The sequence below is a fragment of the Falco cherrug genome, chromosome 6, assembly GCF_023634085.1.
Source record: "Falco cherrug isolate bFalChe1 chromosome 6, bFalChe1.pri, whole genome shotgun sequence".
NCBI classification, from domain to species: Eukaryota; Metazoa; Chordata; class Aves; order Falconiformes; family Falconidae; genus Falco; species Falco cherrug.
This window is the reverse complement of record NC_073702.1, coordinates 10,644,032-10,661,704: the sequence shown is the minus strand read 5'-3', so window position 1 is coordinate 10,661,704 and position 17,673 is coordinate 10,644,032. Positions and strand designations below refer to the sequence as shown.

General features: G+C 36.7%; 1 protein-coding gene across 1 annotated transcript in view; it reads right to left on the bottom strand.

Annotated features, from left to right (window-relative positions):
- COL12A1 (collagen type XII alpha 1 chain) overlaps positions 1–17,673 on the bottom strand; it is a 106,444-nt gene that overhangs the window by 46,806 nt on the left and 41,965 nt on the right. Inside the window, 18 exon segments of the mRNA XM_055713887.1 lie at positions 322–451; positions 1,563–1,702; positions 2,579–2,708; positions 5,152–5,294; positions 5,605–5,631; positions 5,732–5,864; positions 6,139–6,278; positions 7,670–7,799; positions 8,592–8,731; positions 9,526–9,655; positions 9,932–10,077; positions 11,122–11,251; positions 12,467–12,606; positions 13,257–13,403; positions 13,594–13,758; positions 14,294–14,413; positions 14,499–14,648; positions 17,317–17,438. Of these exon segments, the coding sequence (XP_055569862.1) occupies positions 322–451; positions 1,563–1,702; positions 2,579–2,708; positions 5,152–5,294; positions 5,605–5,631; positions 5,732–5,864; positions 6,139–6,278; positions 7,670–7,799; positions 8,592–8,731; positions 9,526–9,655; positions 9,932–10,077; positions 11,122–11,251; positions 12,467–12,606; positions 13,257–13,403; positions 13,594–13,758; positions 14,294–14,413; positions 14,499–14,648; positions 17,317–17,438 (2,363 nt within the window).

Below are 17,673 nucleotides of genomic sequence, written 5' to 3'. Positions count from 1 at the left end.
TTTGCTATTTGTTCACCAGTATTGCTAGTGGCACAATAATTAAAATTTTACTGTTGTGTGGAAGTAAACAGTAAGTTTGCTGCACAACATAAGAGCTGAGCTTGCCTGAGATAAGTGGACTGGAAGCTTCTACCTGAATAAGCAAAGAAAACAGTTACAAGGCTGCAACCATAACCAAGCAAGTAAACAGAGATTCTTTCACTTATGATTTAGCTTTGGGGAAAACAAACTTCCACATCTGATGTAAAATCAAATTCTAATTTTTCGAGCCACTCATACAAAAAATCTTATCATTTCCTTGAAAAGGACTATTTTACTTACAAGTTCTTCCAGTGTCAGAGACACGTCCACCATCGCCCTCTGGGAAAACTGGAACCACAGTTATAGTGTAAGGTGTGTTGGGTTCAAGAGTCCTCAGGATCACATAGTTTGTGTTTCCTGGTACTGTGGTCTACAAATTTATAAAGAAAGATAGAGGCATAACATTTGTGTACAAGTGGAAAACGTTTAAGCTTTTTCATATCTCACTTACTCCTCCACCAAATCTGATTTCCAGACTGGATGTGATAAAAACTTTACAAAAGGCGAACCCTGAAGCAACAGGGTTCATGGTGTCTTCTGGAATTGCCTTTCAAGAAGGGTTTGTCTTGGACATAACAAAAATGGTTGTTAAGTCCTATGCTCTCCTATACAACACCTTACATCTATCTACACTTTTGGGTCCAGATACTGTTCTACTAATAAAAGTAGCAGAACAGCAGTGATCTCTTTAATGACTACTATTCAGAACCTCAGAGGCACTAAAAGGTCACTTTATAAATAATAAATTTTAAAAAATATTACATAACACTACAACATGCTAATCACAATAAGTAATAGGCAGCTCATGTTAGAAAGTAAAACTCCACAGCGTTTAACAATTTAACAATACTTATCAGTAGCTCTCTAGTTGCTATTGAAACAGTGGCAATTCATGCATTCCTCATTTCACAGGCTCATCAAATTGCACAGATGTGGAAAAAGAAACACAAGCGGGAAAGAACAGTATTTTCCCAGCCTACAATAAGGGTTCCCATTTTCAAGATTGTTTTAGCTCTTTAGCAATTAAGTAGGTTTTGGAGATTAGAATAAGACACCTGTGTGGATTTTTCTGTTTTCACAAATATCACCCCAGCTGACCGCCTACAGTCACATGACTTCTTAGCAGTAAAAATTGGTAGAAATGAGGTCTGATAACTTTATTGCCTTTTGTACACTCTGAAGTCAGCTTTACATTCACATGCACTGCCCTAAGAATAAATAAACAAAAAAAATGTACATGGTATTAAATCCCCGTGCTAAGAACTAATCACTGAAGGTCTGCTATTAAAATCAAACATCTGTAATACATATGGAAGTAACTGACTTTCATGGAGGTGCTCTGCATTTTCTCCAGGGTAGTTACAAACAAAAAAAAGCCAGTGCAAAGGCAAACAAGATCCACTTCACTCAGCAGTATTTCTTACATTAGCACCATGAGCTGCAATTTGCCTAAGACAGTGAGATCCACACAAAGCATTTACCATTTCTTCTGCACCTCCAGCTGTAGGTCCATAAAATACTTTATACTGGCGAGGACTTCCTTCTGCATGATCCCATCGCACATTCAGAGTACTGGTGGTTGGATCATAAACTAGCAAGTTCTTCACAGTAGTGAGAGGTTCTAAAACAGATCAATGAGCTGTCAGAAATGTAGAACCACATTCTCTCACCTGTGCTGTCAGATCATGCTTATGCAATAAGATATCATTACGAAATCTAAAAACCAGGTTTAATAGTTCATGTTAAATGGTATTTTTCTTCATTAATAACAACACATCAGTCCTGTCCAACAGCATAAGGAACACTAAATATAATAAGAAAGATTCCTTTCTGGACACTATTTCAGAATTATACAATAAGTTCATTAGTATTGTTTTCTTAATTCCTCACCAAATACTTGCTATGTCTGACTTTCCATTGTAGACTCAGGAGTAAACAAATTAATTAATAAATTTATAGTTAAATAATTAACTAATTAAAATAGTGGATTGTTTTTTTATGCCTGAAGTGCCTCTGGTAGCAAATCACTTAGCGCTTTCTACAGCACGATCAAAACAATGCTGTCAACCAACGCAAGATGGTAGAGTCTCAAAGTGCATACTGTAAAGGTCAGCCTCTGAACTGACGGTGCTAACAAGAAAATAGTAAACTTCCCAGCACACATATGAGAGTCACATGCCCTCAGATGCTTTAAGGTGTTTACTAAAATGTGCCATAAAACAGTTAAACAGATCAAAATGAGGAAGAAGTTCCATAGGACCATTAGGGTTTATCTCAGCCTTAAAAGCTGGGCATCCAGTCTAAGGTAGTGGTCCAGGGTTTCTCTACAACCAGCAGACGGACAGACCTTCTTACATTAGATACTTTAAACCCATCAAAGGACAAATGAAAATTACAGATGGGATGAATTTCAACACAGGAAATTTTTCTCAGCTAATTTCAAAAGCAATACATCAATATTGTTTTGCATCTACTAAGAAGACCTCAAGTTACTTACTGGTTCTGCCTCGTCCTGTCATTCGTCCCCCCTCACCATCTGCATACATTGATGACACAGTAATAGCATATGGTGTGTCAGGCTGCAGCTTCTGTATCACCACACTGTTCTGCCGCCCTCCAACCACAGTCTGCAGTAAAACACAAGAAAAAGATTAAAATCCCTTTTATGCTGCCCCTTTTATGCTTACTGTTGTAGTGAAGAATGTAAGCATTGGATGCAGAGTGAAAAACACTATATCACATATCACTATATCACAGGGACTGACACTGACAGTAGACAGATTGAACAATAATAATATTTGTACATACTCATTTTAGCAAGTTTAGACAGAGTCCAGTGACACAACGCCAGTGTTAAGACCTCCAAACTTGCATATAACCACAATTATATACGAACTGTCAGTTCTGTGCCAGCACAAAGCTGTTTTTATGCATTGCCTCTGACTATATCATATTGAAATAGTCTTTTATTCATTTTGACAGACTTTGAATTGGACTCTTTATGCTTCACTCTCAGAATGCAAGCATAGAATAAATTACAACACTCTATAGATCTCTAATGTACATTTGATACAGTATCAACAATGTCCCTCCACGGTTTCAAAAACTTTACAGCATGATACTTCAGTTTCTAAAACTTCTTTGTTAAGAGTCCAAAATCATTATACATATTTCACTTCAATTTTTCTTTTACATATAATCCTGTGATCATAATCTCCACCAAGTATAATATTTACAGTGCACTGAGAATAATACTTTGATCTTCAGCATTTGTGAATCATTACCTTTTTGGTTTTTAATTGCGTGAAATTTCACTTGATCAGGAGCATCCTTTGTTAAGACTATCTGCACATTTTCAAAGCCTATTCAGCTAATAAGCTTCTCATAACACTTAAAAGCTTCTGATGATGAAGAAATTATAATGAGCATTTATACAATGTTATAGAAGTATATTATTTTAATTTACAAGGATTTTTTTTTACTTGTACTCAACTCTGCAAATTTTAGTTCAAATCATAAGTGCTTTTAGCATCCCATCATTGGCTGCCTCCATATTTTAGTATCTATTTGCCTTTAAAACCTGAGCCTAAATTATTGTGATGGTCTCTGGAGTTTGGTGTGAAGTTTTTGCAGATCTGTCTTCAAATCACCTGTGCTCTTTCTTGGTGCTGAGGCCATTAAATATCAGACAGAGCAATAAAAAAACTTACAGAAATTCTATTTTAAATATTTCAGTGGGCACACTGCTACTGCATACCCAGCAACTGCAGTTTAATCAAATATGCACAAAAAAAGCAGGCAAGGAATTACTATCATATGACTGAGAATTACTTGCAAACAAACATTAAAATGTCAAGAACAAAGCATAGGTGTTCTGTGTGCTCTCCTTAAAAAGAGGTGTCTTCTCCAACTGTCACTGCTGAACTCTGTCCAGTTGTGAATAATTAAGTCTATTAAGTTTTTAATTTGCACAAATTTCAACAGAATGCTTGTAATTCTTTTTTCTCTCCAGTACCAGCAATTAATTACAGGTATTAATTAACCTTATTGCTGTTCCTTATTCTTCTAGCAATTCCTCACTAAAATTGCATTCAACTGTTCAATTACCTCAACTCAAATGTGTGCTGTTCAGAAGAGAGTAAAAATGGGGGCATAAGTATCCAACTGATTCTAAAGTAAGCATTCCTAGATATGCTTCTGAATATGTGTGATCTTTGAATACAGGAACAAGCTAAATGAGTATGGCTCTCATCTGAGACTGTTCCTCTGAGTCATTTGGCAGTAACCACAACAGCCTCCCACTGCAGACTAGGCATTTTTAAGTAGCACACATTTCTGATAAACAGGCTGACTGAATTCCCAGGCTGCGTTGCGTAGGCCGCCAGTAGTCAACACAGCTCTTGCTGACAGTGCAGGGAAAGCTGGCTGATCATAGGGTGCTGGCTATCCCTATCATTACAGCTGCTCAATCATATTAAAAGACACTCAAACACCTTAAACACTTCCCTAGCATATGTTTTGCAGAGATTGGCTTTTGCAACTGCCACTTCTGGACAGTTATTCTGTCCCTAGCATGGTAAGAGACAGCCTCAACTGTCCACAATATGTTCCATAGCAAAGTCCCTCTGACAGCACACAAACCACACTATGAAAACGATGCAAAACTAGACTGTGGAAGTTAGTCACAGTAATTCATATTACTGATTGCTGTGAGAAGTATATATCTGTGACTTGTAGTCTCATATGGTGATTAACTTGTTCCACAACACATTTTAACTTTATTCTTGTTATATCTATAGACTATGTGTTTTTCAAGAAAACAGGCAGTATCCAAAGTTATTTTTGCTCCATAACGAGCATTCTATCTTGGATTTGAAAGGGGAGGAAGAAAAAGGTGGAATATATACTTCTTCACTATAAATAAAAAACTTCGCCTAAAAGGTCATCTGTTGTGATGACCTGTGATGAAAACCACACACTGTTGTGCTTTGGAAATAAATTATCCTACTGGATTACTTTTCAGACGTATCATTTAAAGATGAATAACTATAGCACTTCAAAATTAGTTACCGACTGTTCAGGGCCATCCCCACTGATAGGCTGGTAAATGATCCTGTATCTCTGCACTCGGCCACTGGCAGGATCCCACTTCACAGTCAAACTGTGTGAAGTTGCATTGTACACCTGAAGGTTTCGTGGGCCACTCTTTGGGGCTGAGAAATGTGATGAAGAAAAGAATAAATACAGAATTCAAGCAAAAAGCAGGGACAAACACTTCATTCATACTTTTAGGGCTGCATGAATGCCTGACCAAGAGCAGAATGTATTATAGTACAAGACAACATAAACTGTAATGTTTGTAAAATAGTAAATGTGGTAATCTAGTGCTTATTTTTCTTCCAAATACACAATAATATTTATTAAATGATCTCATCTTTTTAATGTCAAAGTTCCTCATAGTTTAGAAAAAGGTAGTTATGAGTTTTCTTTCATAATACTGTACCTGGAAATTCAGATTCTTACCTTGCGTGGTGATAGGTACCAAGGGTACTAGAAAAAAATAGAAATAGTTTTAGGAATTCTTGGATGTGTATCCCTTCTGGTTTAATAACTATGAATAACAACATGCAGAAACCCTTTATTTACTTACATGTTCGTTCACTGCCGATGAGGTCATCACTTTCTGATTCATCAGGATAGATGGCAGTAACTGAGACATCATATAATGTATCTGGGTTCAAATTTTCAAAGACCAAACTATTCTCATCCCCATTTAAGATAGTCTTGTGGAGAAATTTAAAAAAAAAAAAAAAGGGTTAAAAAAAAATAAAACCAAAACAAACAAAGCAAAACAGAGTGGGATGTAACAGAGTAACATTTTACACATTAACAGTGCTACAAGTGGCTGTTACTATGTGTTCTACACCTTCTCACTGAATTTCCATTGACCACAACAAGAGGGCTTGGAAGTTATAGGCCATTTATTAATTACTGATTTTTAAAATATACCCTTTGAGAGACTGCCCTCAAAATCTTAAGGTGACTGTCTATTCTTACCTCCTGTTTTTCTGATCTTCCATAGGGTCCCCAAGTTATTCTATATAGGGAGACATCTGGAGCTCCATGATCCCAAGTTCCTCTGAAACTATTCGTGGTTACATCTGTGATTCTGAGATTGACTGGTGCTGGCACAGGTTCTATTATGAGAAAAGGAAAAGTATTCCACCAAATGTAACTATGAAATAAATACAGTTAAACCAAGGAATTACTCAGACAAAGAATTTAGAAGATTATGTAGCAGATTCCTCTCTCACTACTTCTAATAACTGCAATAAAATGCTGTATATAATCCAGCCCACCTACACTAACCAAATTGTCCTTCATAAGGTCACATCACTAGGTCATCACTTGATAAAACAGACATAGTTCTACTGACCTCAGTAGAGGTCACAAATTACACATCTACTTACAACAACTGAAGTCCTAGCTTTTACATTTTCGAGTTGAAAGAAGTGATTACGAACTCACACACACACAGAGGTCAAGCTCCTACATGAGCTTCTTCCAGATTTTAAAATTCTTTACATAAGCCAAATAAGTCACAACTGCATTAAACCACTTATTTAGAAAGAATTCACAGAGGTTAACTGTAGGTTAAGGAGGCAAAATATTATAGCCACAGGGAAGAAATGCGTAAATAGGTAAAACCAGAGAATGAAACTAAAAATAATTTCTTTGGCAGAGCTTTCATCTTTTTCCTTACACACACATTCACACAAAACCACAGCTGTAGAAGAAAAGCATAACACAAAAGCAAGGGAAAAAAACTCTAGCTACTAAAAAATCCAGGCTACTAAATGAAAAATTCAGAAGAAAAAAGAGGCAGCATGTGCATTTTTTCCCTTCCCCTGCCCCCTCCTCCCCCCCCCCCCCCCCCCAAGTGAGGGGCAGTGATAAGGTAACAAACTAATTTCTATTCTAGCCCTTCTGATTAGCTGTTTTCTTAAATCATAAGCCTAGATCAGGATGAGGGCTTCCCTGATATCAGTTTTCTCCTTTCGGTCTGTCACTTCTCTTGCATGGAGATCAGCTTTTACCATTTGTGCAACACCATTTCCTTGCCTCTCTTTGTTGAGATCACTCACTGGCTTAGTATTCCATGGTAGAAAAACTTTATTGGATCAGAAGCAAGATCATGTCTCTATAATCCTCTAGCATATGCCCCAGCTTCTTACTTTCTTAAGTTTCTGCATAGACTTCCTAAACCTTTCCTCTGCCCTCACATTTCCTTACTAATTCTACCCCTATACTCCTCCTTCAGCCTCCAAATAGAACTAATTTTGCTTCAGTTGCTGGACTATTACCTCTGCAGATTTGAAGCTCAGTATTTACTGCAGTAAGACACGGAACTCATTGAAGATTCCCAGGGCTTATTGTATTGCAAATAATGCTACAAACGCATGTAAAATATTTCTCAGATAGGTTAAATTACAGTTCCACCTAAACTCAGTAACATATTGCAAAACACACAACTTACATAGAACATAAGGCAAAAATAAACCCAAGAAGGAATATTAGGAAAACTTACGAGTAACAGCTTCTGCATTTATCGGTAGGGATTCCCCTTCATCATATACAGCAACAACTTTTACATTATACAGTGTTTGGGAGGAAAGGTCAGAGAGAGTAGTGCTGGTTTTGAGTCTGTCGATTTCAACCTAATAATAAAAATAATGAAATATAATAAAAATAATGACTTCAGAATTTTAAGTTCTGACTCTGCATTTGATTAAATGGCAGAAATTCCTGTGCTAAAAAAAAAAAAAAAAAAAAAAAAAAAAACACCACAAAGAAAACAGAAAACCCAGAAAACTGTTCTGCATTTAATTTTGCCATTTAGCCCTAAATTTCCATCTGAATTGAGTGTTACCTACCAACTCCCTTGCAAAGCATATTGTCTCCAATACTGGTACTACTTGTGGATCTTTCACTGGTTCTTTCTTTTGGAAATGAGGATGCAGACTGTGTCTCTAGAAAATTCTCATTCCCTTAAAAAACACATTTAATTCTCCAAGAGCTGATTCGTGCTTAGCAGTGCAATTATGGAACGCTTGCACATGACTCAAAAGATATCTCCAACAAAGCTCACACATATTCTGACAGCAGGCAAAGGGGCTGACATACAATCCTCTCCTTCCAATTGTAAGCTGTTCTTAGAGCTTGGCAACACTTAAGCAGAGAGTAGAAATGGCTGTTTATCAAAGCACAGGAAAAACCTCATCAGTTTGAGGATTTTTTCCTCTCTGGAGGAGAAGGAAGAGGGGAGTACTCAAAGAAATCTACCTCATACTTATTCAGTTTCCAGGAAATCACTGCCTTGCAACCACCATGAACTGATGCTCTTTATTCTCAAGGGTGGTTTATAGTACTTCTTTTACTACTATTTAGTAACCTAGCTCCCCAAAATAAAACTGTCTTCCAGTACTTTCAAAAACGCTCCTGTCATTTACCTCCTTTACATCAACTTCATCAGCTATTTTGTATCTTAAGATGTATTTTCGAACTTTCCCTGGGGCAGGATCCCAAAGGACATTCATGCTGCTGTGAGTAACATCCTGAATTGTTAAGCCTCTGGGTCCAGGCAAAGGTACTGTAAAAATAATGACAGTAGTAAGTTAAAATGCTATTCATGGCAGAAGTATAGGCCTCTCACAGAAGGAACTAAATTCTTTCCATGCATTTCAATGAAATGGAGGCAATAACTTTCTGGGAAGTTCATTACTCTGGCAATTATATGAGACAGTTTAGGAGCTTACTGTCCCAGCAATGAGCATAATAGTTACAAATTATGGTAGCTTCACCTTTGTAAATTACAAGCACAATACTTCTAGAGGTATCAGGGCTTAAGAGCATAACTTTTGGTGACAACAGCCACTTTTCATGTATGGTTAAGGGTTTAACATTTTTTAAGAACATATGAATAACCATACTGTGTGCATCAAGCCCAGAAACATGCCTCTGCCAGTAGGAAGTGTTTAAGGAACAGTATGAAAAAGGAAGCCATGATCAGTTCAATTTTTTTTCTTGATATGACATGTTCCCTTAGCATTTTCTATACCTAAGAGAATGTCTGAATTCAGGAATAAGGTTTCTAAGTTAATGCAAGCAAAATTGAAACCTTTTAAAAACACTATAACCCCAAGATTGTCAAGCCAACTTCCTTCATTGTTCAAGGGAAAATCTCATGTTCCCTTTTAATAGTTGGTCCCTTTTCAATGAAATTACCTTTAAGATCTTTTAGAAATGTATGAGTATTATAAAATGCGTAAGACATGGAAAAGATGGTCTTCTAAACAAAACTATATATAAAAATTTCTACATTAAATAAAACTAAAATTAAATATTGCTGAAAGAATAACAAAGCAAAAATCAAGGTGTCCATACATGTCACTTCCTGGGTGGTTAGTGGGTCACTGGTGATATCACCAAACAATACGTAAGCTGTTAAAGTGTACTCAGTGTTGGGGATGAGATCTACCAGCTGCACCTCATTCACTGATGGTCCAACACGCATCTGCACATGAAAAATAACACACCATGTTTAAAAACTGAAGAAAGCAATGGCAGAAAAGCAAGCAATGATTTCACTTCAAGGGAATTTTGTTTGTGAGTTTGAGAGTATATTTACAGCTTCCTGACTGATGTCATTGTATACAATATCCCTGTAAGTTCACTGCACTTCAAGAACTACATGCAATCTCTTTTGACTATTATGATAGATCAAGGAAATCTATCAGTTTTTCTTAATTTATTTTTGGTACATACAGGAAATAAAGACAAATTCTCTTACTTCTTTCTCTGTGGTTGGGACTGTGGCGTTCACAGGTTCATACGTTAACAAATAACCAGTAGCTCCATTGAGAGGTTCCCATCTTACTCGCATGGAAGTTGATCCAATGTCATAAACATTCAAGTTTCTAACTGAAGAGATTGGCACTTTCAAATAGAAAATATATATTAATTTATTTCCTTCACCTTCTTCACCTTTCATATTTTACATCACAGGAAAGTATCACTGAGAATACTGCACATAGGTATTTAGGGTAAATTATAGGTAGTAGAAAGGTGATCTGCAAGTAGTGGTATTTTAAGTGGTGCTTAGTTTAAGAATGAGATAAAGGTTATCATATACTGAATGTGCTGAAGATTTGCTATGCACATAGCTAAAACTATCTTGCAAGTCTGCATTGGAACACTTGAATAATCTAAAAAGCAACACTAACTCACATGAATGCTCCAATACGAAACAACATGACTAGTTTTGGATCTGTAAAAGGATTTTTTTGTACTTTCTTCTTGTTTTCTATATTTCTGAAATTATTAAATAAACATCAAAAGCTGCCATAGATTTCATAAACACCATATGCATACTTTAAGGGTTTATACCAAGCCTAATCCAAAACAATCAAAGAACTGCAATGAACAACTAACGTTCAATATTCTTAAAGAGGCAGCAAAGTCTGTGTTGCATTCAGCATAAATAGATCTAAAATCAATCATGTAGACAGCTAATAATAGAAACACAGTTATGTCTCATAGAAGTGACACAATTGTGTTGAATTGCTTTTTGTTGATCTTATAAAATTAGAACGATTTTCTATAGTATTCTGGCTGCTAGTAGCAAGAATTAATTACATAGTAGAAAAATGAAGGAGTACACATTTGTATATGACCAGATTTCAGGAATTTATAAACTCTGTCTTGTAATTCATGTCTGTTGTTCTAGTCTTGTACAGTCATGCTTTATAAGCCTGGAAAAAAGCTGGAACAAACGTTTTTTACTACACTGCAGTTTCACTTTGCTAAAGTTTCCTGGCCAAGATCTGAACAACCACTGTAACACAACACAATTTGGTCATTCAAATTAAAAATTTTGCTTCTTCTAAGAAGAAAACTCATAGTGCTAAAAGTTCTACTGGACAGTTTCCCAGATGCCAAACTGGCTGTTAATATGTTATTCAAGTTCCATTTCTAACTTACAAGTTGTTTCCCTGCCGATTAGAGGTTCACTGCTTTCATCTTCTACCACAGAAAACACGTTAACAACGTACTCTGTTTCAGGTTTCAGATCTTTCAGAACTGTTGTTGTTTCCATCCTACTTACATAAAACTACATAAAAAAGAAGCAATGTTAGCCACTGTACAACAAATGCATTTGTAATCTTATCTCTAAGAAAAAAAAAAAATCATTCCTTATGAAAGCCTTCAAAAATCAATGGTATGGAACTAAAAATAGGTATGGTCTTAATCTTCTATGTATTTTGTCTGACAGTATACCATTATTTTTGCAAAGCAACCTGTAGGGAAACCTTAGAGGGGCAATTGTTCTCAATAGAGCTGGATATATCTAGCAGTACTCACTGTGCATCCTGCTTTCACACATAGTTTATACTTTTATATTACTCAGCAACATAAAGAAAGTGCCAGGGATGTATGTTACCACTTTACAAAAAAGTTTTAAACACCCAAGATAGTCTAGATGGTTGCAGCACATGGCATTAGCACCACCTTGCAGAACAGAAATGCCAGCAAAGAGTCAAGCTGTAAAGTCAGTGTGAACTGGAATGACTGCTCTAACCTTAATCAAAGACCAAATCCTGATTTTATGATTTACTAAGACTAAATTCTCCATGAGTCAAATCTGAGTTAAGATTTAAAAGCCACATTCAGAGGTGGGAAGTTCAGAGTTAGGTACACAGAGATGCCTAACTTCATTCTCCTAAATATTATTCTGTGTGGTTGAAGTGAATAATGAGCAATTCAGATTGCCTGGAATCAAGAGTTGCCAGTTGCTGGCTCTCTGTGTAGAAAATAACCACAAGATGAGTTTGACCCTGTGCATTAAACAGTTTGGAGGTTATGCTTCTGCACAGATTCAAAGTACCATCATACAATGTTAATCTAAGTACTACCTCACAACCTGTATCACCCACTGCCTTTTTTTCTATTGTCAAGAAAATGTACTAAAAGGACATTGAGCCTACCCATGAGTATGCTCAGAAAATTTCTGCTACAGACTTATTTAAACCAATAAATGACAATGGAATATGGACAGAAAGGAATTACTAGAAACACAAGTCAACTGGTTTTTCAGAAATACATTTTACTCCTGGATTCATGATACTAAAACCGCTAAAGTCATCTTTATGCTCCTAATTTTCGTAATTTTGTGTATCATTTACTGAGGCATGATATTCTTGACCTTGGGAGCTTTTTTTCATTTACTGTTATACCATACCCAGAACAAACTTCAGAATTATATTACTGTGATGTGGAAGTCCAAGGTTATTATGGACAATGTCAGAGATGAACATATGGTACTAACCTGTTGAGGGCTACCACCAGAGGTAGGATAATATTCAACTCTGTATCTGTCAACACTCTCAGGAGGTGGACTCCATCTCAGTCTGAAAGAACGAGGTGTCACTTCCGAAATAACAAGGTTAGAGGGAGGTGGCAAATCACCTACAAGTGGAAGCAAATTTAAAAATTATTAATTTATCTTATATCATCAGAAATAAAACATGAGGCACAAAAAAATTGCTTGAGGGGGCAGGGAAAACCACTTTATGTGCTCGCTCATGTTTCTATTTCCTCAGGAATTCTTAAAACTGTGTGAAGAGATAGCTCACCATCATACCCTCAAGAACAAACAAGGTCCCTATCATTCCTACTCCACCTTCAAAACCAGTGTTTCACTGTAGAACCACCAGCTAACATTACTGTTTTTCCATGCTCAGCTTTGCTTTTGGACCGTCAGACATTAATACTTGAAAAGAGCCGGGCTGTTGAAATTTTCCTTATTGGGTGAGTATCGTCAAAGAACCTGCCACAGTGAGCAAAAAGGTGACACACTGAGTAACATCCTTCCTGAGTCTGGAAGAAAAGAAGGCACTTCCAGCCATGTCATGCTGCGTTAGGTATAACACAGTCATTGTTGAAAGGAAAGGAAGAACCCCTGCAGGGTAGTCCAGGTGGTCTGCATAACTTCCTCACACCAGCAGCTGAAAAAACAGCCCAGGGCTACACAGTGTTCCCAATAAGTAATAAAAAGGAATTAGCACTGCAAGCACATAAATGGAAAAAGGATGAATTGGTCTGAAAATGTGACGTACCTGGACCTTTCACACTGTTACACAGATTTGTGGTAACATCATCAACAATGCTAGACAAGAAGGAGAAATCTGCAACATTGTAAGCATGGATGTCATCTGGATCCGTTGCAATCTGCTTCAGTTCATTTTCATCTGCATTTTTAATACCTTACAAAGAAGACATGAAAACAAAACTTATTAGAAATTATGGCCATGAAACATAACGCCATGAATTTAAGTCCCTAAACCCATTCTTTGAATACCTTTTTAGGTGTTTATGTATGTGGCCACTTCTCTGGGCATTTAGCAGATGGGCAAAAGGGGGATGGTGCAGGCCACCTCTTCATATAATACTTACCAATTGCATAAAGTTCCACTCCCTCATCTCTGAGTCTTCTTGAAGGGGTGACTACATCATCTTGTGATTTTCCATCAGTGATGAGAACACCAATTTTGCGAGCTCTGGGTCTTAAGCCTACATCTTGTTTGAAGTTGTTTTTTAAGATGAAATCCAAGGCCATTCCTAGCATGATACAAAGAAGGTAACCATCACTACATAATATTTCCATATAGTAGTCATGGTAAAAGAGAGCATTTCATCCCAATAATTTCACTCTGACAACATCATTCCACAATTTACTTCCTTCTGGAAGCACTCAGAATCAAGTTGCAGCCCATCATCTAGAATTATCAGCAACTGATACTGTTGCAGCCCTCTCAAAGTCTCTTACCTCTTACCTTTTATGCATCACCCTCCTATCTGATCTCCTCTAGCCTCCCTTCTGGGTCCTCACCTCATCTTCATCCCAACCCTCACGTGGAAGTGCCTTTTCTTCTTATAAGCCCAACAGCAACACAAGCTTTTAATCTCTCAAGTTCTTCTCCATCACATTTCTCCAGACTTCCACTGACTTTATATGCCTGTTCTCTTCCCAGACTGAATTGAATTGTAAGGCACTTCCATCATGGACAAATTTGCGCTCATCGAACAGTACTGTGGTCAGTTACTCGAATTATTCTTATTGGAGCTTAACGAAAATCCTGGAAGTGTAACATACCTGTTAGAGTATTCCCTCCTTTGTATGGTAAGTTAGCTACAGCCTCTAACAAACTCTGTTTGGTTTGGTAAGCATTGAGATTCCATTCTGTCCTGGGATCTCCACTATACTGTGCAAGACCTGGAAGAAAGGCCATCATTACCCAGTTATTATGTGGCTGTGTGGCAGTTACTCCTCATTTTCCCTCCGACATATGAGGACTTACCAATCTGTACTTTGTCAGGACCAATATCAAAAACTTCAACAATACGGGCAATGAAGTTCCTGATAGTTTTAAAATTTGGCCGCCCGATACTCCATGAGCCATCTACCAGCAGCACGATATCAGCTTCTGCTCTGGTTCTACATTCTAAACCTGCCATGTCAACCAGAAAAATAAAAACTTAGCATGATAGCTTTCAACCAGAAACATACAGCCTTAGCATGATCGTTTTCTTTCCCTATCCTTTTATATGACATATGCCATGAGTTAGCTTCCAAAATAACTCTAGTTTTATTCACTGGCATGCTGTCAAGTATGACCTATTTGTGAACGTTATTCACACTAGTCACTGGTTCCATGGCAAAAGCTGTATAAATTTCTTCATGTATGTTTCGTTTTATAAATAAGGCTTCACAAATGTCAAGGCCAGTGCTCTTCTCTATTGTTATGTCATAATCTGGTTTGGTCTTTGGTTGATAACTTGATTTCAGAGGTTTTGCAAAAGATTACTAAACTAACCACTGACATAGCAGCGAGCATTATCAGATTATCCAGATTTACAGTGGTTTAGTCTGTCACAGATAGCTAAACTACTGCTTAATTTTCAACTATGTAATAGTAGAGTTAATAGTATATATTACAACCACTTTCAAATAAATAGCATTTCTGAATTTTGAGGGGAAAAGGACATAGTAATACAAGTGGTATAGAAGTTTGCACATACAGGAAAGAAAGAACACAATTTAGAGAAGATACACAAACATGAACACAGGTGAAGAGATAGAGAGGGGGCAAGAACAAACATTTATATAAAGCTGCAATGTTCTGAAAAGGTAGGAAGTTATTTCATATATCTTCAGTTTACAAATTACAGAATACTCATCATATTGTTTTCATCACAAGGAAAGTCACAAAATATTTACACAAAACAGAAAGACACAATGATTTTATCCACAGCCATTTTGGAAAAAAAAAATATATCCTTGCTCTCTCTCTTTTCCTGTAGATTGTGTTACCAGCTGCAAATTTTCTGGCTTCCTGCCATCAGAGCTTCTGGTCTTTATATGGAAGAAATCCCATTGAGAAAAATCAGCCACACTCATCACAGTTGAAAGATATTGTGATTTCATTTATGTTCCACATAATTGATCCAACACTGTAGACTCATGAATATAACTATTCCTTGTACCTGGGAGTTAAAAGCATGATCTTCTTCTGCATAGAAAATATAGATCTAGTCTTTAGTCAGGACAATAAAATCAGTTGGGAGTAGGTTTTAAGTAAAACCATGTTAGTTCAAAAAATTGCATGCATAACTTTAATATGGAAATTAAAGTTAGCTTCATGTACAATATAAAAGTTAAACTATTTTGACTTTTATCTTTCTTCCAACTACCATAGGTCCCCACATGGAAAATTCTAGCAAAGGCACCAGACCTAGGGTGATTTTTTTCCCCCTATTAATAAATAATGAACTATTACATTTACAGTCCCAGATATAAAATTTATTCTTCACATTAACCATTACTTAAATCCATGCATTTGTAAAACTGGTTAGCTTAAATAATATAGCACTGAAGACAGAAATGACAGCTGCCATAATAAAAAATAACAAACCACTTGGTGCAATTATTTTTCTGCCAGACTTCTTATTACACCTTTACTCTAATGTCACTGATGGTCTGTTATGTAGTTTTTCTCAGTTTTACCCTCTTGTAGTAGATGCAGTTGGATAGCAATTAATTAAGAAGTTTCTAAAATGTTGCCAATAAAGTTACACAAGGTGAGTATTTTTTACACAGCCCAGTGTGGACACAAGGCATGAAAGAGGTTAAGCGAAAAGAATATAGTCAACTGTCAGAAACCTTTTTTCTTTATTTAATTCTGAAAAGCCTTTGCTGTTGGTTTCTTTCTTCTCACCAAATTCTCTGTGATAGTTTTGCAAGCCTTGAAAGGACAGAGTAGAAAAGCTTTTACATCTAAGTGTATACTTGGCTATTACGAAGCAAAGACCTGCTTATTTACACTTTCCATGAAGGAGAATTGAGCCCTGAAACCCTCTTCATCCAATACTAATTGAGAGTATGGTGGGCACAATATTAGCATGCAAAGGCCCGTTAACCATACAAAGGGATCAGGTATCATAACATTCTAGAAACTTTGACTGGAAGGTTTAGCTACAGAGGGAGAAACTCCCAGATACTGGAGAGCACTCAGCAACTGCATTTCTGAACTAAATCTCCTCCTTCTATAGTAAAAAAAACCCAACAACCAAACACCAACAACCTAAATACTGGTTATGTTGAATATAAACTTAAATAATACACAATAACACTGGGAGATTCCCAACTATCAGATCTTTGTTCATTATGTCATCTTAGTCTTAAAAGGAAAAGTCATCATATAAGGGCAAGCAAAGGGCTAAAGACCTGCTTAAAATTCCTTGTTCTACTCCTGTGAACACCCCTGTAGATGAGCCATGATCTCTGTTCAAGAATTTGACCTTATGTGATTTAACACAGATGTGGATAGCTTGAAAATGCAATGCAGATGGCTTTGAGTAATCAGCAAAACATGGGTTTCCTGAGTTATCATCTCTGTAAGATCATCTAAAGGGTGCAAAGGACTAGAACCATGGACTGGGGCACACTGAGTGGTCATTTCAGACTAGGGGTTATGTCATCAGGGTAGGGAGTATACTGAATCCTGTAAATAAATATTTACGCACATTTATCAGAAAAATGGCAAGAAAACACTGGCAAATATTTGGTCTTTTTTTTATCCAAAAAGACTGCCTTTTCTTCAATTCAACCATGTTTACCTCTAGATAAAAATGGCTCCGAAGTCGTATCTGAAAGTGTGGTCATCTCTTGTCCAACCAGGGGGCTGCTCTCTCCTCCTTCAAACATTCCAAAAACATTTACCTTATAGGTAGTTCCTGCCCTGCAATAACAAATGTAAAATAAACAAATGTACCGTAACTGAAGTAATTTGGCTACTCAATGCTGACACTTCACTTATGAAATTCTCACAGGAAAACAATCCCCCATGGAAAAGAAGGTGCTAAAACTTGAAGCCCAAAGAATAGCTCTTCCACAAGACAGCAAAGTTTTGATAATTTAAAAGCTGATTCTAGATTCTATACGTAAAATGTATAGCCTTCATTCAAGTAATTTAA